The sequence below is a fragment of the Crocodylus siamensis genome, chromosome 7 (genome assembly GCF_052110815.1).
Source record: "Crocodylus siamensis isolate JL-2025a chromosome 7, ASM5211081v1, whole genome shotgun sequence".
In the NCBI taxonomy this organism is placed as follows: domain Eukaryota; kingdom Metazoa; phylum Chordata; order Crocodylia; family Crocodylidae; genus Crocodylus; species Crocodylus siamensis.
Window position 1 is genome coordinate 35,820,705 of NC_143401.1, and position 24,907 is coordinate 35,845,611.

Genomic DNA, 24,907 nt, shown 5'->3' on the forward strand with positions numbered 1-24,907 from the left:
GTACAAAGTGAGTTGTGGTTTGAACGACGATTACTTACACACTTAATTTGTGCGCTAGGAGACATTCCATAATCCATCACAAATTGTTATGAGGTTGGAAGCATTGCAAAATTTCCCTGTGCTGTAAGGAAGACCAGAACCTGGTCCATTTTGAATACCAAACTTCAGTAATTTTTGCTCTGATCCTACTCAGGGAATGTGGCTAATTGGTTTTTTCACTTTCCCGTAGCTCAAACATTGGAAAAGATTGCGATGAAAATGAAATAAAGAAAAACTACCTTAAACCAGAGGCCTCATTGAAATGAAAATTTAAGTCTCAAAGTTTAGCTTGTGAAACCAAAAGGTTATAAATGAAAGCTCTTCTGCAATATCAGTATCATAATAATAGCTTAATTACCTTGAAGCTCCAACCCTACAATCAGATCTGTATTTGTGGATGTTCATATTTCAAAGGGACTCATAGGATATTGCCTTCTTGGATGCAGTTGGGGGATTGCTACCTTGCATAAAAAACTCCTGTGTAAATGTTCTTAAATCATTTCATCTTTCTTTTTAATTCATATACATAATTTTCTAGGATTGATTAAAAACAACAGAGAAATGTAAAAGTCAAATATCAAACCAGATGGCCAGCTTGGTCAGTTGTTCAGTTTTGCGTCCACTGGAATATCTACTTCCACTCCATGTATTCTTTTGATGTCTTCCTTTGCATGGTGCAGTTGCCTATTTCAGTAGCTATATCAGATATCTTTAAAAGAAATATGACTGGAAAGTATATAAAAGTGCTTCTAGCATTTTTAAAAAAAAAATATTTATTTCCCTCTAAGAATTTAATCAAAGCAGGATAACGGTGGAAAAAAAGGCAAATTGATTAAAAATCTATTCATGTTTGACTGCAATCATTGAAATCCTAAAGAAATGGGTCTTTCATGAATGATTCAGGGGATGGAATGAGATGCAGCTCAGTTAGCGAGCCCACGTTAACAAGTTTAAAATATTTAACACATCATTAATCATCCTTCTGTGATGATGACTGGACCACATTTAAAACAGTCTCCAAAGCAGGGAATAAAAAGCATGAACTCCATTAAAATTTCATCATCTTGAAGCATTTTGATTTGGGAAATTGAAGCTCTCTGTCCATTCTGCTGATGTGTTTAATTTCTAACCATATTGTATCACAACTCACCCTTTTTAAATAGCTTTTATTCCTCTTGACATATCATGGGACTTTAAAGTTGTCTGGATTAGATAAATTATATCTTCACATATCAAAGTGAGTGATGATCCCTGTTTCCTTTTGCCAATACTAATCTTACCTTCCTTGGTGTTTCTTAAGCAGAGAGTCATTTAATTTATGATGCCATAGTCTAAGTGTTGATTGCTCTATTTTTGTAATTTAAGGGCAGCTATCCTTTTATGCCCTTTCTGCAATTGACAAATAAGAAAGCCAATTACTGACATTAATCTTCTGCTAATTCTCAAAGACTGTGAGATCCTGGGTATCATTTCTGCTGTTATCTGTCATTGCTGCTGCTGCCAAACAATATGCAGAATAAGCAAAAATGAAAGGCTTGAGTCTTAGCTAGGTGACCATAGAATTCTTTATAGACTTAGAAGAAATAGTGGTGCGATTATTGAGTGACTGCTTCGTCTGCTCCCTATTCAGCAAAGAACTATTAATGGTAATGAACTATCTACTTAACAACTTGAGATGCTTGCCCAGATTAATGATACAAACACAGCTCATAACAAAGCTAGATTCTTTCTTAGGAAATATTTGCAAAATGAAATGTATTTTCAGCAAAAACTTGATAAAGTTCATTATAGCTCCATCGCAATATTTAGTAATATCTAAGAATTCTGAATATAAAGAAAAAAAACTTATTATTTTTCTTCCTGCTCCTATCGCTTAAAAAAAATAAATAACTTTTTTTTCTTCATACAGTTGCCTATTTATGTGTGATAAAAGTTAGAGAGTTGTTTGGTTCCTGCTGAGAAGCATATCTCACAGTTTCCTCATCCTCTATTTTGAAAATTTATGCTATTTTAATTTTAAAATAAAATATTTTCCCCACCACACCAACTGTGGTTGTACTGCCAGAATCAGACTCTTTATATAGGATATTTACCAAAAAGTACTATTGAACTCTGACAGTTTCTACCACCAAGTAGATTAACAAGATATGTTTAAGCCACTAATGAAAATAATGCCATGTTTCATAGGCCCAAAAGATCCTTGTTTTGCAGGGCTCACATTTTAGGTAAAACACAGTAAATTTGGTCTTCAGCTTGTATGAGTTCCACACAACTCCATTTCCTTTAATAGAACTATGCCAATTTACATTAGCTGAGGATCTGGTTCAGCAAGTGTAAACAGTTCACAGGAATACTACACAACTGCTTAGAATATGAACTGAAAGTGTTGTCTCCTAGTGAAACTTGAGGAGTGATAAGATATTATTGCCTGAATTGGAATTTTGCCAAAAGAACAAAGGTAATATCTGAAAAGGGTACAGGTCTTTTGTGATCAAAAAATGGTTATGATCTCAGATTTTTTGTGGCCAGAGATAGTCATAATCTTTGCTTTCCATATTCTCCAAAGCAGAGCTTCTGTGCACCAAGGCACTAAGCCAGGTCAGTGGTTTTTTACTGCATCTTTGTCTATGGTAGATAATTATACCAGGTGTAATTAATACAGTACAACAATAACTGGCATCTTCTAGAGTGTCTAAATAAGAAGAACTCCTTCACTTGCATTTGTCCTTGAACTTATGAACAGGGTAGTGAATTGATACCTTACACTGCTCCCTGGAAATGAAGAGGGGGCAACTTTTGGATGGGAGGTTAACTTTTAACTTAATGGCTAAGAACAGAGGTTCAAAATGCCCCAGGTGGAACTGATTCAGTCTTTGCAGGATTTTCTAAGCTGCATAGAGTGGACACATAATGAACTGAACTGAACCCAGAATGAACTGATGTTCAGTGTTCCAGTGACTAAAGCAGGCAGAACCCTGCAGTGGCCCAAGCCAGGATCCTGGGGACAATCATGCATGCCTCCCATCATGCCAGATCCTGCTGAAGGCTGCTGAACCCATCCACTTGGCAGGCCATACCTGATTGGCTGCTGAAAACCATCCCACCCTCTACTGTCAGCCACAGGCAGGGGGAGAACCAGCAGACAATCGCTTCTCCCCAGCTCTGCCCCCTCACCAACTGCTGGTTTCTCTAAGAGGTGGGGATGGGAGCAGGGAAATGGACACTTGGCCGGGCAGGGGTTTGCATGACATGGGGTGTGGGGGGAGGTGGTACCCCTATGCGAGGGCTTTTCCACCATCGGGAGCTCACTGAGTCAGACTGAGAAAACCCCAGTTTTGCCCCTTTGCTAGCTGCTGGCCTCTCTGAGAGGTGGAGGTGGGGGAACGCACCCTTGTGTCTGGCACTGCTGGATTTGTTTCCCCCTCACCTCTCAGAGAGACTAGTGGCTGGTGAGTTGGTGGGGTTGGGTCTTTCCCAGCCTGGATCGCTGGGTTGTGGGCAGGTTGTAAAGCTCCTGTTGTGGGGGCTGCCCTCCCCCAACACTATGCAGATTCCTTCTGGGGTACTGGTGGCAGACTGGGGGTAGGGAGAGTCTTACGCCTCCCCTTGCCTCTTAGAGAGGCTGGTAGCTAGTGAGGGGACAGGGCTGGGGCTTTCACAACTCGAGAGCTCTCTGGGTTGGTGGAGGAAGCCCCCCTTGGGTAGGGATTTTCCTCTCACTCTGTGCAGACCCAGATGCAGGGGGGAGGGGTTTGTTCCCTTGTGTCCCCATCCCGCTGGACTGACAGATGCAGGCTTAGGAGAAGAGGCTATACTGCCTCTGCTCTGTGACCACTAGGGATGGGGCCATCCCTGCTGATTTAACTTAAATCAGTTAAATCTGACACTACATCCAACTAGGTTTATCTTAAACTGGTTTCAGCCTTTTTAATAGTGGTTTATGTGCACTGAACTTTTTTATGTTACAGGGTTTGAATTGGTTTTCAATCGTTTGCACCTGCTTATGTGTACTTCTGTCCCTAACCAATTTGTATACAAGCACGTTTCTTCTGAGCAGGAGAGAGTTTTCTGAACAAACATCTATTGAGGAAATTCACTGGTTTTGACAGATTTCTGTTGAAACACAGGTAGGGTTCCAGAGGCTGTGGCTTTGGGACTGTTTTGCTTTGCAAACTGTCAAAGGATCTTGGAGCTTCCTGCCGCAGAGCTGAGTGTGTGGAAGCTCTGGGAGCTCCCTGGTTCTACCAGGGCCTCTCAGGATCTAGGCTTCTGGCTCCCTGGCAAGGAGCACCCCAGTCTGCATAGCCCTGGAAGTTGTAGACATGTTGATGTCATAGCAGAGAGCCTGGAAATGCTGAGGCTTCCAACTTGGCTTGGGGAACTTAGGAGCTTGGGAGCCCTGGTTGCAGGTAGGGTACTTAGAACTTCCGGGCTTCCTTTCTGAGGAGTAGATTCTGTTTCTATATTGATACAATGGGACTCTTCCCCACTTTCTGTGCAGGTTTGGACAACACAAGTAGACCCTAGACCCTGAGGAAAACTTCTGCTCAGTTTAGGAAACTATCAAACTGAAACATTTTGATTGTTCCACAGGAAACTCATTTTTGACAATTTGCAGCTTCATCTGCACTAGTTGGAAACATTAGCAAACAACCTTGTCTAAGAATAAGAGTGATTTATTTAGAGGTGGTTGCAGTAGGGCTAACAAACTTTGTATAAACATGGCTTTTCTGCATTTGCAGGAAATTTGTGGAAGACTCTTGACTTGCCAGGGGCTAAATAACATAATTTAGTTCACCCAAATTCTCCAATGTCCTTAAAACCAGAGGGAATGCTTCTAGCTACTGAATCTCCAGTATAATATGCTGCAGTATGTTAGTAATTCGGAACCGAGTATTGGATTGGCAATTTTCTGCCTGGTCTTTGAGATATTAAAGGATCACAGAACTAGGTGCTATTTCTTTCATCCAGCAGCCAGGGTGTGATATTTCTGATGTGATGTGTGGATTATTAAAGCTGCTCTTTACTTACAATTTTGACCAATAAGACTGCACTTATAAAGACTGCGCTTATATGGAGAAGCAGGCAAAGTTGGTGGCAGAGTTTACCAACTGAGTTGTCTGTGTAAAACTAGTCCATGTTTATAGAGATGCACAAACACATATACCTTAGATTGATGTTTTATATTTTTAAAATTCGTTCTCTCTTAAAAGGACAGCGTGAAAGAGTTTTGTGAGTTTAGAGCAAGCTAACAACTTTTAAGCGCTCATTTTTTTCTTAGCAATTTCTCTTTTGACTTTGGCTTTTGAAGATTAAAAAAAAAAAAAAAATTGCTGTAATTTTCTCACCAGGCAAGACCTCCCCCTTCTCACTACTCAGAGGTTTGCCAAGATTCTGTTGTTCCCTTAGGTTGTAAATGGATTTAAGGAAGTCATTTTTGTCTTGGGTTTTGTCCCTAACATATACATTTACAAAGGATGTGAACAGGCATTCACTGCACCCAGTCTAGGCCTTATTTTAAGCCACCTCGATTGGGAAAAGTTTAAGCAGCAGCATGTGCAGTCATTTACTGCTCCTGGGAGACACACAGGGAGCGTGACTTGGGGTGGGTGGGATCAGTGGGAGCTAATGCGTCTTTTGTGGGGAATTGCTGGGTCCGTGGGAAGGGGAAAGATTGCCTGGTTAAGGGTGGGGGGTCAGGAGGCTAAAACTAGCCCAGTCAAGGTCAGTGGAGGGTGGTGTGGGATTAGCACAGCCTGCGGGCTGGGGTGAACACTTGGGCTTTCCCAGCCCCAGGGCTGTGCTGCAGATGTGTACAGGTATTCAGGAGACTGGGTTAATACTCTACTAGATCAGGTTAATCTGATCTCCATCTGAGTTAGTGCACCTCCTGGGGTAAGCTAACTTAGATCATGCACACCATTTTTTGATTTATTAAATCTCCTGAATGCCTACATAGTTGGGCCTCTAGATCAACCTAATCTTGAATGTAATGTCTGTACATACTCATATCTAGCATTTCCAAGCTGCAATGATGCACCTCTGCCAGTGGGTGGTTAGGGAGAGCACACTGCCTGACAGGCTTATCTTGAGAATGACTTGCAGTTAATTTAGAGAAGCCTCTAGGGGAAGGGTCTCTGAGGAATAGTGTTAGCATATTTTACATGGCACACTTCACAGGAACCTTATGTGGGATAATGGGTGTGAATATCTGTGGGAACTTGAGACAAATGGTTTTCTTCTGGGAGAAAATGCAACATCTGTTTACAGTCTTAGATACTGTCATCTTTTTCACAACAACAACAATCTAGGAATTCATTTTGTTTCTTTGTTTGTAGATTTTAACTTTTAGTTAGTGGTGTAAATTGGGAATTTTTTGCATGCCAAGACTGCCTATTTCATGCCCACTTTGCTTGTGGGTGCTGGATATGCTGTTTTGCCGAAATGATGAGAGAAAAGGGGTGCAGGAAAGACATTTCACCTTACAAAAGATAGGGAAGAAGAACTGAGCAAACACTTTACTTCGAAAATAGAACAAACCCCTTTACTAACATCAAAGGTTATAGAATCCTTAGCTTTACACCAAGTAAGACCAGAGTTTTTGGGTTCTTGCCAGACCTCTGTCAAGAAGCTGCTGTGATTCAAATCTAGGTTTCCCAGGAGTTTTGATATATCAGAGTTGGAAGTTCAACTATTTTTTCAGGACATGAAAGGTGGGTAGTCTTAGAAATAATAAGACATCCTAGCATTAACATATAAAATGCATTTAATGCATAAAATGCGTTAAAGTATCGTATTGGGCTTTATGCTACGTGTAGCCTAATTAATTGTTCCCTACATGTTGTGTTATGGAACCTGTATGTTCTCCATGGGTACAGTGTTGTTAATATTTATTATTTCAGCTGGGAAGACTTCAGTTTTTCTCAAAAAAATTCAAAACAAGGGGATAAGTCCTATGTAGTGAAGATATGGTGGCGTCAATGGAAACATTATGTTGATGTATGCTACTTGAAGATCTGGCCCTTTAAGAAGCATAAACAGTATTTGACTCATTGCAGAAAGCAGAGACTTGCACTTGCTCCTGTTTCCCATTCCCTGAAGATGATGATTGCTTGTAATTAGTAAATTGCTTGCTTTTTTAAATCACTTTGAAATGTCAATGGACATGAAGCATTTAGAGCAATGTCAGCTGGCTGAATACTGTGAAGCAAGTGATCCCTGTGAAACCCAAGACACCTGTCCTTGTTTATCCACAATTGACAAAGTATGACTGTTCTTTTTCTAGCCTTGCTAATAGTGAGTGTCATTTCTCCTTAAGTATACCTTTCTAGTGTGCTCCATGCCTCTGAACAGCCAAACAACTCTTATCTTTGCTGCTACTTCTGGCCCTTGCTGAGATTGCAAAGGTCACAAATGAAAGACAAATACTTTGGAGAGTCATCTAAAATCCTCTGATCCTTGTAGCAAAAGCTTCTCAACCACAAAAAAAAACACTTTTAGGTAGAAAAAAGAGAAAATAAAACTTGTTTTGCAGTGGGAAAGCAAGACACAATGTTTTTTATATGTTCTGGAGAGAGCCCCTTCTCTCTACTGGAAATGCAGCTGTGTTCACATGAACTTCTTTTAAGGATAACAAGGAGTGACAAGCAAATACTAGTTGGTACGTGACCATGACTTCTAGGCGGCCTATAACTACATATGTGACTTCGACTACAGGCCTAGTGTGTAGGGGCCTGACTAGGAGTGACAGCTGTGAATTGCCAGTAGAGGGCTGGTAAGCCCAGGACAGGCTTTTATCCATGATCTGGGTGGGGGTGTGTGAGAAATGGATTGTGGTGGGAGGAGGAGGGAACAGAAACATGAAGCTGGGAGGCAGAGCGTTAATTGAATGGGGGTGATTAATGAAATGGGAGGTCGAAAGGAAATGGGGGTGGGAGAAGGGTGATGAAATGAAGGAAGCCAGACACTGGAGGATAAAATAAAAAGAAGTAGAAAAAACCCTCAAAAAGAAAGAGGAAGTAAATTAAAGAAGGTCTCATGTTTTAATAAATTGGTATTTGGGATTGGTGCGTGTGTGTGTGTGTATGTGGGGGGGTGCTGTTTGTTCTTCCCAGGGTGGATGGGAAGTGGGAACAGTTAGAAACAATGCTTTTGGGAGCCCCAGCTCATGATTTGACCCCCAACCTTGTTCTCCCCCACTCCCCTAGACCCCACTCTTAGACCTATCCATTAGCTCTGAGATCTGACTAGCTAGCATATTCTCTGAAGGCTGTTTGCACAAGGTCAACCTCCTGGGGTTGGAAAGATCACACCCCCAAGGGCTGGAGGGGGAGTTGGCTTGGTGCCAGAAGTGCCCCCAGTGCAGTTGAGTTCAGGGGGTGGAAAATTTGTCCACATAGAACATAGAGGGGATACTGCACCCTGGGATGCTGGAGGACTTCAATGTGAGTAACTCATCTGTGGGGATTGCCCACACATTAATGGAATATGAGCTGGGTAACACAGATCAGAGAGAAACCGCCCTGGAGTGGCATAATTTTAAGATGCTAGTTTCAGGTATTAATGTATGGACAATCTAGGGGTTAAGAGCTTAATTAATGTGTAACAGTAGCACTAAGACTAAGTACTGTCACTCCAAACATGTGAGAGAACTCTACAATATATTAAGAGAAATAGAGTGAAATACATCTCTGACATTTTTTCCCTCCTTTATGAGTCTGGGAACCTTTGACCCATGTACTTTTGCCTTTCCTTCTCAGAGACCCAGATTGCTTTCTTGCCTGCTAGGCAGACATGTAAGAGACTTCCTCTATATTGGCAAATAGTAACATTCCTGGGGAGGAGAAGGATTTTGACCAAGGCATTAGCCCCAGGCGCTGCCTTGGGGGCAGAGGAATTGGGGTGTATGTGTGGAAAAGTAGTTGTGGTTAGTGGTTGGCACTGATGGCATTGCTGCTAGCAGCACAGTAATTGGTGCTGCCCTGTGCATCAAAGATGTCCCATGGATCAAAGGGAAAATATATATATATATATATATATAAAATAAAAATAAATACTAGGTTCTGCTAAAGATTATGGTGCAGATTGAGCCCTCAACATTGGTGATGTCTTGTTCTCTATTTGAGGTGGTGACATTAGTCTAAGCAAACTAATACTGCAATCCACTGGCAGGATGAAGTAATTACTGAGAGTATACCACAAATTTCAGAAGATGGTCATAGCTAGGAACTAATGCCAAGACTTCAGTCACATACACTTGTTTGGGGATCCTGATTAGCTCTTGTAAGCTACTATAGGTCAAGCTGTGTTAGCATGGTACCTGGAAAAGAGACATCCAAGTAAAACTTGGATACCAAACTAGTGCTACAGCATAACTCTGCACAGGGTGGGACTGAGTCTTGATCGGGAAGTTATGAGATTTAGAGAATATCAGTAATCAGTTTATAGTCTCAGTCCCAGTATCTCTTCATTCACTTGTATGTATTTAGAGTGTTTAATAAAATGGACTGTAGATTGTATTGGTCATGTTGTGAACCCTGCTGTAATGAAAACTGCAGCAGTATATAACACACTGGATTTATTTTTGGAGTGATAAAATATGTCCTGCCACAAAGTTCAGGGTATATGCCCATAATATAATAAAATACACTGAAATGTGTAGAGATCCTCCTTGGAATGAAGGAGCAATCCTATCCAAAAATCACTGTCCCACTGTACAATCCTATCCAAAAACCACTGTCCCTCTCCCACTCTACCTCTCTACCCCATACCCAACAGTTGGGGAAAAATGAACAAATGCAACTTTTACATTTAAGAACCATTTGCTCAAATGCCTCAGCATAGGTGCCATGCTAGAACAAGTCAGTCTCTTTTAACACATGTAACAGATTATTTTCTATTCATTTAAATAGCTATAATACTTTCCAAAGACTTTAAGCCTAAGAGTACGTGGTTGTGTACTGAACCCTGGGAGATGTCAAAGACCTTAACCCACCTATTTTTCGGTGTCACTTTGTTCCCATTGAAATCAGTTGTAAAAAATCCCATCTAAAAGACACAGTTAAATCAACACTAATCCCTTTTGAAAATACCATTGTTAAGCCTTACACATGCCCAGGGTACTTAAGGCTATTGGCTAATAAAAAGCCAATTTTAGTTGAAAATCCACTGCAAAGATTAGAATGGAAAAAAAATCAGTTTTATTTCATGGGGCTGTTCTTGGGGATTAGTTAATGTTGAATTTCTAGAATAACCCATATTTGCTCTGGGCCTTTTTAGGTACAGGTTGGATTATGACAAAATGTTTGTGAGGAAATTATATTATCTAACTTTGGTGTTATAGAAACATGTTCTCTTTGTTGCTTATACCATGTAGATGCTGTACTCCGTGCTGCTAAAATAAGGAAACTGTAAAGCACTTAAAGCAAACAATGAATTCCACAAATCCTGCATTAGAAGATATGAGTGGTCTTTGACTTAAAGATGTCACCCATGGTGATGTAGCAACAGGGCAATTTACTGAAATATGGCTAACAGTATCACATGACAGCAAATTTTCCCTGCCAGATTTCAGGCAAGCAATCCGTTTTCAGTACTTATATGGCCCTGGCCACTGTAGTATGTTATGATAGCATTTAGTGTATTCATCTTCAGAACATCCTATGAGATAGAAAAGTATTGTTATTCTTATTTTATAGATGGAAAGGTAGTGAGACTAGTGGCGATTTGTCCACACAGGAAGTCTGGGGAGAAAGAGAGATTAAATTTATTTCCTAAATGCTGAACATCTTACTTCACTAGTGATTTATGATTCACCTTCTTTCATTTAGAAAAGAGAAGAAGAAGAGAGGCAAAAAGGTGAAGAACTGATACGGCAACAGGAAGAACTTAGAGCAAAAGAGTTGTACTTGAGTCTCAAGCAAGCTCAACAACATAGCCAACATAATGAGCATGAGGACCAGGAATGGGCAGAACAGTGTGAGTAGAATTAATGTCTGAATGAGCATGCTGTGTGCAAGTCTTACCTAAAGACATGAAAGCTATATGCATGTGTGATGTTTATAAAATTCACACAAAAAAGTAACATGGAAAGGAAGCTTCTTTTTAGAACCACACAAAAAGGCAGTATTCTAGATAAACTTACATTTATGATTTGGTTCTGGTGTCCAACCTGGCTAAGTGCCTCAAGTTAAAATACTAGGGGTTTTTTTTAAAGCACCTTGCACAATGTGAAATAATGCATAATTTTGTAGAAAGTAACTTATTTTACCGTGTCTTTTCAATTTTGTTAATTTTTCTTATTTCAGATTTCTTCTTGTATGTTGGCATTTCTCTGTTTCTTTAAACTGCCTTTTGCTACTAATAAATTCTTGAAAACAGAAGTGTTAACAAATATTGGAATATTTTGAGTTCAGTATAATTTGTAAAACTTAATTTAAATACAGAATATTTTGATCTGCATTTGAGCACCTCTCCTGTAGGGCCAGATACAGACATTACACTTTTTCCCACATAAGTGACTGGAAACTGGTTTATAACTAAAAGGAAACTGTAAAGCACAAAAGAAGTTTGGCATGCAAAACCAGTCTATACCTGTAAATAGAACAGAAGTTTGGCACACATAGACTGGCTTAAAAATGGCAGAACCCACTCTAAGATTTGCATCCCCCTCTCCCCCCCGCTTGCAATCAGAGGGCAAATATGTGTTCTGTTTGCTACTGATTTAAGCTATTCCACTATACTGGTTATATAAAACGGAATGACTTGGATTGATTCTGCCTCGGGCTTTTTGAATGTCTGTACCGCTTAGCCTATAAGTCAGTGTGATCTTGTTAGCCAAATAGTTACTTCCTTTCATGCTGGTAGGGTCAGACCCCGATGCCAGTACTCAAGCAGATTTCCACTGACTTTAGAGGTTTGTTTTGTAAAGCATTTAGATCAGGGGTTGGCAACCCATGGCATGCATGCCGAGCATGGCAAGCAAGGCCATTTTCCTCAGCATATGTTGGGGCCGGGGGGTGGGGAGGCAGCAGCTTTTTGCAGCTGGCTCAGGTTCTGGGTAGCTGCTGATAGCCATGGAGCCTGGGCTGGGAGGCAGAGGCTTTGGTGGGGGGCAAGGGGCACAAGCAGAACATCCTGCCATGTACCTCTTACCCTTGTTTTGTTTTTCTGGCATGCTGGCACCCTGGCACCTTCCAAGATAGGCATTGTGGGTTTTTTCAGCACTCTGGCCAAAAAACTTTGCCTACCTCTGATTTAGATCATGATCTTTAATGGATCTTTGTGTGATTTTGTCATTCTGTAATGATCATTGCTCACCTTCTTTTGTAGCTCACTGAAATCTTTTATCAGTATCATATGTGTGACTAGCAAAAATTTAGAAACCCAACAGAAGCTTGTATATATCAGTGACCCAATTAAAAGGGAAATGACTACCTGATGGTGTGTGCTCTATATACAGTTAGTCCAAGCCAGGCTGCAGGGACTAAAATGTATTTAGCTCTCTCAGTCATATAGTTATAATGTGGGGATAGTCTGTGTACTCACTTGTACATGGGTGAAGTTCTCACTAATGATGAGAAGTACACAGTTTTACTGAGCGAAGACTATACTTCATGCCTCCTCATCTATATTGGTTTGATTACTCTGCACAAAGACAGCAAGACTAGCTCTAACAATTACATTGTCTTAATTATGTGCAATAAAACTTCTAAAACAGCATTTGTGGGAGAGGGTCAAAGATAATTGTGTGGTGAATGAGATAATTTAGCATCTTCTGAAGTAAGGAAAACTAAACAATAAAGGTTCTGTTCTGTAGAGTTGCTAATTTACAGCAAAGGAAAACTGACAGAATTAAAACACATCTCAAATGCATGAGATAAAGTGGTGTATTTTTCCCTCCACTTACGGCAAAAGTCAGGAGACTAATTGTCATAGTCCAGCCACCTGCCATTGACATGCAACTAAATCATTTGATACTAAATTATTTTGCTATATATGACACACTGGTGTCAAATGTGGTAGCTCATTGACATTATTTTTGATAAAATAAAATGACCGTATATTACATTTTCTTTGAAGAAGAGAATTATTTTCTGATAAATACTGTAAGTACCGGACAATTTGTTCATTCCAAAAGGGAATTTATATTTTCTTGTACTCTAGGTCTCTGAAGGCCCTTAGACATTACATAGACATTACACTTCACAACCCAATAATGTGTTACAACCCATAATGTGATACGTGTGCATGTGGTTAAATCTCATTTAGGGGCTTGATCATGGCTTGATATCAAAAGCTTGATGAACATAATTTAGCTGAACCAGATGTAGCTGAAACAGGTTCTGTGACTGGTTTGTGATGTCTATCATGCAAATGTGATTTACAGTCCACCTGCATTGAGAGTTTTGTAATTTGTCCATCAGGTGTAGTTCCAGAGCCTGTATTTTCTTATCTCCATGCTTTGTTGTTCTGTGTCGGTATGACTGAGGTAAAATAGATAAAGCAGGTTTTGTTGCTGGAAGTGCAAAGTACTCAATTATCGCCTTGGTATTTGCCAACTTGAAAATTCAAGTAGCCACTTGAGCTAGGAGGTCTTAGCAGTGGGATCCTGGACTGTCCTGCAGCTATAATGGCTCAGATATGGGTATGAGATGGAGCTGAGACCAGGCACACTCGATGCAGGGCTCAAATATGGGTGTGAGATGGAGCAGAGATTGGGCACGCTCGGTGCAGGGCACAGACAGGGGGTGTGAAATGTTGCTGGTATTTACCAACACTGAAAGTAGCTGCTTGACATGCACAATAGTGGGATGGGCAGTGCCTTGTTCTAGGAGGTTTTCCCCTCATCCTCCAAGCAATCACCCTTGAGGTGGAGGTAGGGTGGGATCTGAGGATCAAGTGCAAGCTTGGTGTCAGTGACCATGATCTGATTACTTTCTCTGTCCAACACAGGGTGGGCAAATCCTCAGCTTTGGGAAGGCTGACTTCCACAGACTCAGGAGACTGGTTAGTCAGGCACTAAGGGACCATGGCCCCCTAGGATGGGAAGTGCATGAGGAATGGTTTTTCCTAAAGAACTCAATCCTCAAAGCGCAAGTGAAGTCCATGCCGTCCCACAGGAAATGCAGTCAGAGGGCAGGGAAGCCCCTTTGGCTCAACAGGGAACTTCTGCGTCTCCTAAAACAAAACAGAGAAGCCTATATCAGATGGAAAACTAGAATCATTACAAAGGAGGACTACTCTGCACTAGCCCATATCTGTAGGGAGCGGTCCAGAAAAGCCATGGCAGCAACTGAACTCAGGCTAGCCACTGGAATCAAGTGTAACAAAAAGTCATTCTGCAGATATGTGGGAAGTCAGAGGAAGAACAAAAGCAACACTGGCCCCCTACAAGATCAAGTGGGGCAGCTGACACCCAAGAAAAGGCCAATTTCCTAAACAATTATTTTGCGTCAGTTTTCCACCATTTTCCACCAGTTTTCCAAGGGGGTCACACTGTCAGATAGGATGCAAAGCAACCAGGGCTTGGGAGATGGGCCCACGATTGATGCAGCTCAAGTGAGAGAACACCTCGAGAGGCTTGACATCCATAAGTCCATGGCCCCAGACAGATTACACTTGAGAGTCTTAAAAGAGTTGGCAGACATCATAGCATGCCCTATGGCCAAGATATTTGAAAACTCGTGGCACTTAGGTTATGTACTGGAAGACTGGAAAAGAGCCAGCATGTTCCCAGTCTTCAAGAAAGGAAAGAAAGAAGATCCAGGGAATTACAGACCTATCAGTCTGACTTCCTTTCCTGGAAAGATCTTGTAGAAAATTATCAAAGGATCCATCTGCAACAGACTAATGGAAGGCAGCCTACTGAATGCCAGCCAACATGGTTTTATTACTGGAAGGTCTTGCCTGGCCAACCTCACTCCTTCTATGACCAGGTGGTGCATTGCCTAGACAAGGGTGATGAAGTTGACATTATTTATCTGGCCTTCAAGAAGGACTTTGACTTGGTCTGCCATGATATCCTCATGACCAACCTGGGGAACTGTGGCCTCAAACATCTCATGGTCCGATGACTGGGGAATTGGCTCCAGGGTTAGACCCAAAGGGTACTAGTTGATGGGAATAAATCAACGTGGCACAAGGTTACCAGTGGAGTCCCCCAGGGCTCAGTGCTTGGGCCGGTAGTCTTCAATATCTTCATTAATGACCTGGATTTGGGCATCAGATGCAGACTGAAAAAATTCATGGATAACATGAAACTATGAGGGAAGGCAGTCACGCTGGAGGACAGGCTGGGGATACAGGCTGACCTGGACATGCTTGCGAAGTGGGCAGATCTAAACCTGATGGCATTCGATGTAAAAAAATGCAGGGTAGTCCATCTTGGGAGAAAAAACCAGCATCATAGTTGTAGGCTCAGCACCGTGACTGAAAGGGACTTGGGGGTCTTGATTGACCACAAGATGAACATAAGTCCCCAATGTTGTGGCCGGCAGAGCAAACCAAACTCTAGCATGTATCTACTGATGCATCTCGAGCAAAACCAGGGATGTCATCCTCCCACTTTACTCGGCCTTTGTGAGGCTGCAGCTGGAGAACTGCATCCAGTTTTGGGCCCCCCACTTCAGGAGAGATGTAGATAAACTCAGGAGAACCCAGAGGACAGCCATTCATATGATCAAAGGTCAAGAGAGCAAGCCTTACGAGGAGAGGCTGAGGGACATAGGACTCTTCAGCCTGGTGAAGAGAAGGCTCAGGGGGGACTTGGTGGCTGCCTATAAGCTCGGGTGGGGGAGGGCGGGAACATCAGGATCTGGGAGAACAGTTGTTAACCAGAGCTGCCCAATGGATAATTAGGTCTAATGGCCACAAACTTCTAGAAGGCTGCTTCAGACTCGATATAAGGAAAAACTTTTTTACAGTCTGAGTGTCCAAGGTCTGGAACAGACTCCCCCTCAAGAAGTGGTGCAAGCACCTGCTCTGGACTCATTCAAAAGGCATTTGGATGTTTATCTTGCTGGGATCATCTGATCCCTGCAGACTTCCTGCCTCTGGCAGAGGGGCTGGACTTGATGATCTCACAAATTCCCTTCCAGCCCGTAATGTCTATGAAACCTATGTGTTGAAAATGCTAGTTCTCTGCCAAGAATCATAGCAAGTTCTGCAAACTCAGATCCTCCAAATAAAGATGACTCTGTTGCTACCAACACTGTGCCAACAATGAAAATTCAAGTATGCATACAGATACAATTCAAGACTGTCATGGTCTTGGCAATGGAACGGGCAAAACTTTCATTTATTATACTAATAAGAAAGTAAGACTCCATGTTAGGTGTAGTGATGGAAGTGTTACAATAAGAAAAAGTAAAAGCTTTTAGCTCTGTAAAGAGATGCTCATAGTATGACCTCCCTTTATGTTGTAGCAAAAGACTGTTTTTTCTTTGGAGGGGTAAAAATGATGTAGGTTGGTGGAAGCATTAGCACTCCTAATGAAGGAATGTTGTCTTAATACCTGTCTTGTGTAGTGTGCAGTGTGAGAAATTAATATTTTGAAAGGAAGAAAAGTATACAAACTGAATGTATAATTCAACTCTGTTGTTTTATAGTTTGATTCGATGAATAAAGGAGAGCATCAACACGCAGTTCAGAAGTGCAAAATAAAAGGGATTTCAAAGCATTTTGTAGACAGAATTAAGCCTCAAAATGAGCTTCTGAGTAACATTGAGCTTTACTCAGTACAATTGTATTTGAGGAATGTGGTAGGTGAGGTGTAGGAGTAACAGCCAGGACAGGAGCCAGGCACTGAACTATTGGAGGCCTGTGGGGGCATTATAGGTGTTGGGGTCTGGGAGGGCAGCTCAGGGCTGGGAGCTCACATTGGAGCTCTGTTAGCCCCTAGCCTTGCACAGGCCTTTCAGTCCTTGCTGGCAGCTCCCCAACCTTCAGTGCAACCCCCTGAGACAGTGAAGCATTTTTTCAGCTAAGCTATGGTGAGGAGGTGGCTGAGACTTTATGGTCCTATGCGTTTTGCTCTGTTAAATTTACTCTTATGCTAACCCACAATTACTTTACCTTTATGATAACTAGGCTGCTATAGCCAGAATAAGAATGCCCACACAATCTTTTAAGTTGTACAAGCAAATGGATAGAAACTGGAAGGCTAACACATAGAAGGAATTAGTGAGCAATCAACTTGGTAATTGCTACCGTTCTGAAGTCAAGTAGCTCCTTGACCACAAACAATGGTGGGGTGCCCTCTTCCCCCTACCCCCCTCCCTGCCCACCTCAGGAAGAAAGTAGGCTCAGAATAGCAAGCAAATAAATGTTATTCTTTACAGAGAGGATAGCTTTAATTTATTTTATATACATACAAACATACATATATACGTATTATTAGTTACAGCTAAATTAATGCTAAGGTATTAAATTTAGCTACTTAAATCTTAAATATTTAAGCTTATAATATTCATTTATTTATTTATTTAAGGCAAAATATTTAAGCTTTCACAGATTTAAATTAAAGCTAGGTAATTAAAGCTAAATTAAAATTAAATAGATATATTTTCTGTCTAGAACAGCGCCACCTAAAGCATAAAAATTTGAAGTACATGAATATGCTCTGTAGAAAGCATCATGGTATCCATCCAGTGGTGCTATGAGGTAAATAACTTAAAACACATGATCAATTGAACATATATCACCCACATCTACTTTGGCATGCACCTAAATTGGATGCAGTTGAATCACATTTAGATAAATCCCTTGTATGTATATCAAGGCCTTGAGGGATTCAGTGGGTTGAAGGAAGAAAACTTTTCAGTTTTATACCAGCAGGGGCTATGCCATTTTAGACCAGCTGACAGTCTGGCCCATAGAACTATATTTCAGTTTCTTACACAAATGCTGGATATAGAAAGATATCACGTTTGTACGTTTGTAACGTTGTAGGCTCAGCACCGTGGGCTCACCACCTCCTCACCATAGCTTAGCTGAAAAAATGCTTCACTGTCTCAGGGGGTTGCACTGAAGGTTGGGGAGCTGCCAGCAAGGACTGAAAGGCCTGTGCAAGGCTAGGGGCTAACAGAGCTTCAATGTGAGCTCCCAGCCCTGAGCCGCCCTCCCAGACCCCAACACCTATAATGCCCCCACAGGCCTCCAATAGTTCAGTGCCTGGCTCCTGTCCTGGCTGTTACTCCTACACCTCACCTACCACATTCCTCAAATACAATTGTACTGAGTAAAGCTCAATGTTACTCAGAATTCGTACTCAGGTATTAAGACAAACCATGGAAAAAGATCTTTAGACAGAAATTGTTAACAAAATAAAACACTATAAAATTTACTAAAAATAAAAAAGAGTAGCCTTTTCCTCTGTCTTTGTACTTGTTTTCTTTTTTAACATTTTTTTAAAACACCAAAATGGCTTTTCTGTTTCTATAGTTTGGTGGAATATGCGGTGTGGTACAGGTGCTGTGATGGGAGAAAATGGAAAATGAAGATCAAGATATGAAAGGAGGCAGGTTGCTGGAGTGCCAGATTCAGTAGCACCGTTTCAACTGCATCTTTTTTCTGATGTACGCTGTTTGCAACCAGTAATTTCTGTTGTATAGACGAGCCTTTAGAGAACTTTGTAAATTTAAGGGGAATCAAAATAGTACAGCTTCTTCTATCACCCTCAAGCCCTATGTTTTATCCAGTAAGGATATATTTACACTGCGGGCAAAGGTATGTTTACACCATGGCTGCAAACAAGCTCTCGCAGGTCCTGGCTCATGTTTAGGAGGCTTAGTTTAAGCTGCATAAAAAATTGAGTGTAGATTGCTATGTGCAAACATTTGTCACTCACCAAGAGGGTGTGTGGGCAGCTGAAAGCCAGTAAGTCAGGGCTGGGCACAGACCCAGGCTAGTAAGTAAGGAAATATAATAGGTAAGAAAAATCAGATCCACAAAGTCTAAAGTTGTCCCAGTTATTGAACTTTACATGTGGAGAACCAGAAGAGAGGAGCATAGCTAGAAAAGCAGCTAGTACAATGATTTAAAATGCATATGTTAAGGTGTAGCAGGACACTAAGGTGCCTACTACTGAAAAGCAGCAGAATGGGCTCAGGTGCTGGTTGCTAAGGGCGACCAGGAGGAGCTAAGGGCCGGCACCTGGTGGGTCAGCTGATGGGAGAAAATGGATTACATTAATGATGTGGACATTGGAGTCAGGAGTGGACTGGCCAAGTTTGCCGATGACACCAAACTTTGGGGCAAAGCATCCATGCCAGAAGATAGGCGGGTGATCCAGGCTGACCTGGACAAGCTCAGCAAATGGGCAGACGAGAACCTGATGGTGTTTAACACCGAAAAATGCAAGGCTCTCCACCTTGGGAGGAAAAACCTGCAGCATCCTTATAGGCTCGGCAGTGCTACGTTGGATAGCACTACAGAAGAAAGAGACTTGGGGGTCATCATTGACCACAAGATGAACATGAGCCTCCAATGCGATGCTGTGGCTAATAAAGCGACCAAAACGCTGGCTTGCATCCATAGATGCTTCTCGAGCAAATCCCGGGACGTCATTCTCCCCTTGTACTCGGCCTTGGTGAGGGCGCAGCTGGAGTACTGTGTCCAGTTTTGGGCTCCACAATTCAAAAAGGATGTGGAGAAGCTTGAGAGAGTCCAGAGGAGAGCCACGCGCATGATCAGAGGTCAGGAAAGCAGACCTTACGATAATAGGCTGAGAGACATGGGACTCTTTAGCCTGGAAAAGTGCAGGGTCAGGGGTGGTCTGATGGCCACCTATAAGTTTATCAGGGGTGACCACCAGGATCGGGGGAACATTTGTTCACCAGAGCGCCCCAAGGGATGACGAGGTCGAATGGTCACAAACTCCTGCAAGACCATTTCAGGCTGGACATAAGGAAGAATTTCTTTACTGTCCAAGCCCCCAAGGTCTGGAACAGCCTGCCAGTGGAGGTGGTTCAAGCACCTACATTGAACACCTTCAAGAGCAAATTGGATGCTTATCTTGCTGGGATCCTATGACCCCAGCTGACTTCCTGCCCTTTGGGCAGGGGGCTGGACTCGATGATCTCCCGAGGTCCCTTCCAGCCCCAATGTCTATGAAATCTATGAAATAAAACACAGACAGGAGGCTGTGGGTGCTTTCCCTCTCTCCCTCTCCCAACTGGCAGCTGGACCGAAGGAGTACTGTTGAATCAAGGAAAAGAGTTTGACCCTGAAAGGGGAAAAGGGAAAGGCTTGGATGTAGTTACGGGTGCGACATGGTGCATGGTTTAGAGAACATTTGGTTTAGAGGACGCTTTAGCCAGGAGGCTTAGAGTTGAGTTACAGCCGATTGGCTTGTGTTATTTTTTTGGTTGCTTGTGGTTACAGCGGAGGACTGGGTGAGGCTATTAGGGTTTGGAGGAGGCCTCATGGGGGCTCTATGGTAGCGTGGAGATCTGGCGCCAGAGAGGGTGCAGCATTTAGGGTTGTATCATCCCCGGCCCCAGGGCAGGCAGGATTGCGAGGCAGGGCCCCAAGGAGGGCAGGATTGAGAGCGCTGAGGAGGCCCCAGCATGGACGCAAGTGTGGAGGAGGCCCCAGTGTGGGCAGCAACCGCGAGACAAGCCCAGAGAGCATCCGTGAGGGCGCAGGCAAGTGAGACCAGCCCGGAGAGCATCTGTGAGGGCACAGGCAAGTGAGACCAGCCCAGAGAGCATCCGTGAGGGCGCAGGCAAGTGAGACCAGCCCGGAGAGCATCCGTGAGGGCACAGGCAAGTGAGACCAGCCCAGAGAGCATCCGTGAGGGCGCAGGCAAGTGAGACCAGCCCAGAGAGCATCCGTGAGGGCACAGGCAAGTGAGACAAGCCCACAGAGCATCTGTGAGGGCTCAGGCAAGTGAGACAAGCCCAGGGAACCCGTGAGGGTGTAGGCAATAGCAAGTTGAGCAAGGGAGCGCCTGTGAGGGCACTGCAAGGGGTTGGCCATACAGTGTCCAGTACATCTGCAAGGCTTGGGGCATGGTACAGGGGTGGTAGGTACCCCGCGTAGTCTTTAAGGCATTAATGCACCGAGTCATCTAAGGCAGGGCACAGACTGGGACACCTCAGGGCACCGTGTCAAAGAAGATAAAAAGGCAGCCTCCCTTAAACACTAATAACACCAAAGACGTGGCGGGTGAGATGGTGAGGGTGCATTGACACCAACTTGACACGGTAGGGGACGCTAGGGGAGTTCACAGCACCCCTAGGCCGTGCCCTGTCACATAAAGTTAGCTTGAGGAATTCTGAATGAGCATAACAACACTATGCTCTTCACTTTTCAATTTGACTCTAAATACCGCTTTCTCCTTTGAAGTTGTCCTCAGATTCCTAACTGGAACATAGAGATGAACACTTGTACTATTGCTAGCTTTGCTGTAATTGCGGTCAGAGCTGTTTCACATCTTTCATAAACACTAAATAAATAAATAAGCACATGAATATATTAAAGGGGCACAAGCAGATGCAGCATTAGCATCTTTTGTCATTGCACACCTGCAGTTGAAGATATGTTATCCACCAGGATCTGGGCCAGGTTCCATCCAGTCATATCTTCTTTAAGTCAGTCCCCTTCACTGAGCAGTTCTAGGGGTCAGGGCTGACAAAGAATAGCAGTGCTACTGCAGCTGCTGTGGAGCGTGAACGTGGCAATGATATTGATGACACTACTAATTTATTTAGTAGGTGGAATTTAGAATGGAATGAGGATTCATCTCTCATCATCACATTATCCCTCAGCTGTTTATTGCTGAGGCAGTGGCCAAAGTGTTGCTAAATTTAGTTTCTGTTGTTCAGTTTGTTTCTGTGGTTTGTTGGATTATGCCAAATAACAATAAAAGCTCTTAGAACAGCAATGTTAATTGAAATATATAATTTTAGTGCATTTTAACACAAAAAATGACTAACATTCAATATCCTGAATAATCACCACCATAACAAGCTATTGATGTTGCAGATGTAATTATACACTAAGACTTCATTTGGGTGACACATGATAGGGGCTTCTTAGAGATAATTTGTGAGTTGATACAGGGAGCAAATATATTAGTGGACTAATATGAAAGTTAATCATGGAGAAGTGTGAACCAAAGAAGGCCATATTTCAGGTCTGGTAATAGATGATAATATGGTGAGACTGAGAAGTGAGTGCTGAGATTTAGACTTGAAGTACCTCTGAGAAAATGCCAGGTCTTCACTTTGACTTCAGAAAAAAAGTAGAGCAATATTTCGATTGCAAAGATCTCAAAAAGACTACAACAGATCAGAAAGGTTTCAGCACTATCTCTGGGTTTGTCTTGTGAAATCTCTGGCTTTAGCTTGTGATTGTATCCCACAGATATCAAATCTCCAGGTTTATTTTGTGAATCATGTTTGCATACCTAACCATTGTGTGGCATCCTTGAAAGGTTCTCTGGTATCTGCACAAGTTGTGGATCACTGGGATAGATACTGCTTATCACAGTTGCTAACCATTTTGCTAACCACAGTTGCTAACAATCTATGATGAAGACTCCAATAGAAATTTTCTCCTTCACAGTCTCTAAAAGTGGCCTGTGGCTTTTGCAAAACAGTAAACAAAGGGCTTGAAAAATATCAAAGGAATTTGACTAATACATAGACATTTCATTGACTAACAAACATATATTTCCATGCAATAAGTTATTTGCAGAAAACTGTAAAACTGTAAAATGTATTTAGTGCTATGTTAATACTGTTTGGCCAGTCCTAATCAACATAATTTCAATGAATAATAAGTAGAGCAGACTGAGAATTGCTAAAATTTTAGGTTTTTGTTGAAATTTTAAAAGGAATATCCTAAGGATGCTGTGTTGATGCGTCCTGTTTGTATTTGCCTTCCACAGAAATGCACATGAACAAGTTTACTTGCAGAAATGTTAGATGAGAGGATGAATTTTAAGTGAATAGGTCCCAGTTTAGCAATGCCTTTAAGCAAGTGCTTAGTTTGAAGTATGTGATCATATTTGAATAGGGACAGGATTAAGTAGGACATGCTTAAAGATAAACAGATTTCTAAACTGGAAGCATATTGCAGAATATATATGTGAAACCAATTTCCAATTACAAAACAAAGAGATACCATGTGACCCATGTATGTGTTAAAAAGTTTGACATTTAAATCTGGAATACTAAATAGTAATAGTTAATTGCTCTTAAATGAACTACAGGCGAGGCATTATTAACCAAGGCATAACTGAAACAAAATAATTAAGAAATTGGGATGCATATTCATGAACCATATTTTGCAGCATTCATGAGCTTTAGCTGCGACTCATGACTCTTCAAAAGCACAAAACAGATCATAAAATAGTCTTAATCTTTCACAACAGATGAGACTCATTTGACTTCAGTCCCAGCACAGCATGAATTAATACACATTCGTATCAAAAGATCTAGCATTAGAATCCTGTGAGCTCTGCAAACAGGGAGTTCCTGACTCTAACTGGAAATATAAAACACAATGCTGTATTTTAGGAAAAAAGATCATTTGGTGTGTTTAGGCAAATTGTAGGGGTTGGTAAACAGGTCTCGAATATGTCTGCTGAATCTCATTTGTTTTCTCCAAGGTTTAAGACTGGTTAATAGGTATTCCATTCCCATATGTTTTGCTCTCACAAGCTTTGAAGATTCTTTTTTTCTTTTAGTGCAGGTCTATACTGCAGTGATCATTGTAAATGAATATATGCGGGTATGCCTTCCCTAGTTGAGGTAGCAATATCAGCAAAATAGTGGCAACACAGCTTGATATGGGTTAGCAGCCTGAGAATTTACCCAGTTCTTGGTAGATTTTGCAGCCTATGCTGTTATGGCTACACTGTTATTGATATCTATGCTAGGTACCTGCCAGGTATGGCTGGCCTTGCTGGCTGCAGTCTGGCATTGGCGGCTCATGTTCACCTTGGAGTCAATAATGACTCCAAGATCCCTTTCCACCTCTGTGCTTTCAAGGAGGGAACTCCCTAACCTGTATGTATGCTGTGGATTCCTTCTCCCAAGGTGCAGCACCCTGCATTTGTCTATGTTGAACCACATCCTGTTCTCATCTGCCCACTCTTGTAGTCTGTCTAAATCTATTTGCAGCCTCTCTCTCCCTTCAAGTGTGTCCACCTCGCACCACATCTTAGTGTCATCAGCAAACTTGGACAGCATGCTTTCTACCCCCTCGTCCAAGTTGCTGCTGAAGATGTTAAACAGTGTGGGCCAGAGGACCAAGCCCTGGGGTACCCCTCTGCTCACATCTTGCCAGGTTGAGTACAACCCATCCACTACTACTCTCTGGGTGCATCCCATCAGCGAATTTTTTACTTATTCAATTAAACCTTGATTGAACCTGAATTGAAAGAAAATATCTCAGTCTCATACTATTGCAAAACAGAAGGATGAAGGATGAAGTAGGATACTGGACTTTGCATCTGGAGACCTGAATTCATTTCCTCATTCAGCCAGTAGACTTCTTGTGTAGCCTCAGCAAATCAATTTATCTGGCTCTGTTCCTGGTCTGTTCAAAAGTCAAATGACTTCTCTAGTTCACAATGAAGCTGTGATGGTAACATGCATTAATGTGGCAAGGTACTCAAATGTCTGCATAGATAGATGGATGTTAATGACATGGGTCCACCCATGTTGGATATTAGGAAAAAAAAACCTTCTCACTGGGGCGGGGTGGGGTGGTGTTGGTGAAGCACTGGAATGGATTACCTGGGAAGGTAGTGGAATCTCTATTCTTGGAGGTTTTTAAGGCATTCATCAGGGGGTTGGACTAGATGATCTCCTGAGTTTCCTTCCAATCCTAATTTTCTATGATTCTATGACCCCTG

At 42.1% G+C, this 24,907-nt stretch overlaps 1 protein-coding gene across 1 annotated transcript in view; it reads left to right on the top strand.

Annotated features, from left to right (window-relative positions):
• Window positions 1-24,907, top strand: part of SH2D4B (SH2 domain containing 4B) — a 121,708-nt gene that overhangs the window by 27,403 nt on the left and 69,398 nt on the right. Inside the window, exon 4 of the mRNA XM_090058318.1 lies at window positions 10,869-11,016. Within this exon, the coding sequence (XP_089914444.1) occupies window positions 10,869-11,016 (148 nt within the window). The remainder of the gene's footprint in view (window positions 1-10,868; window positions 11,017-24,907) is intronic.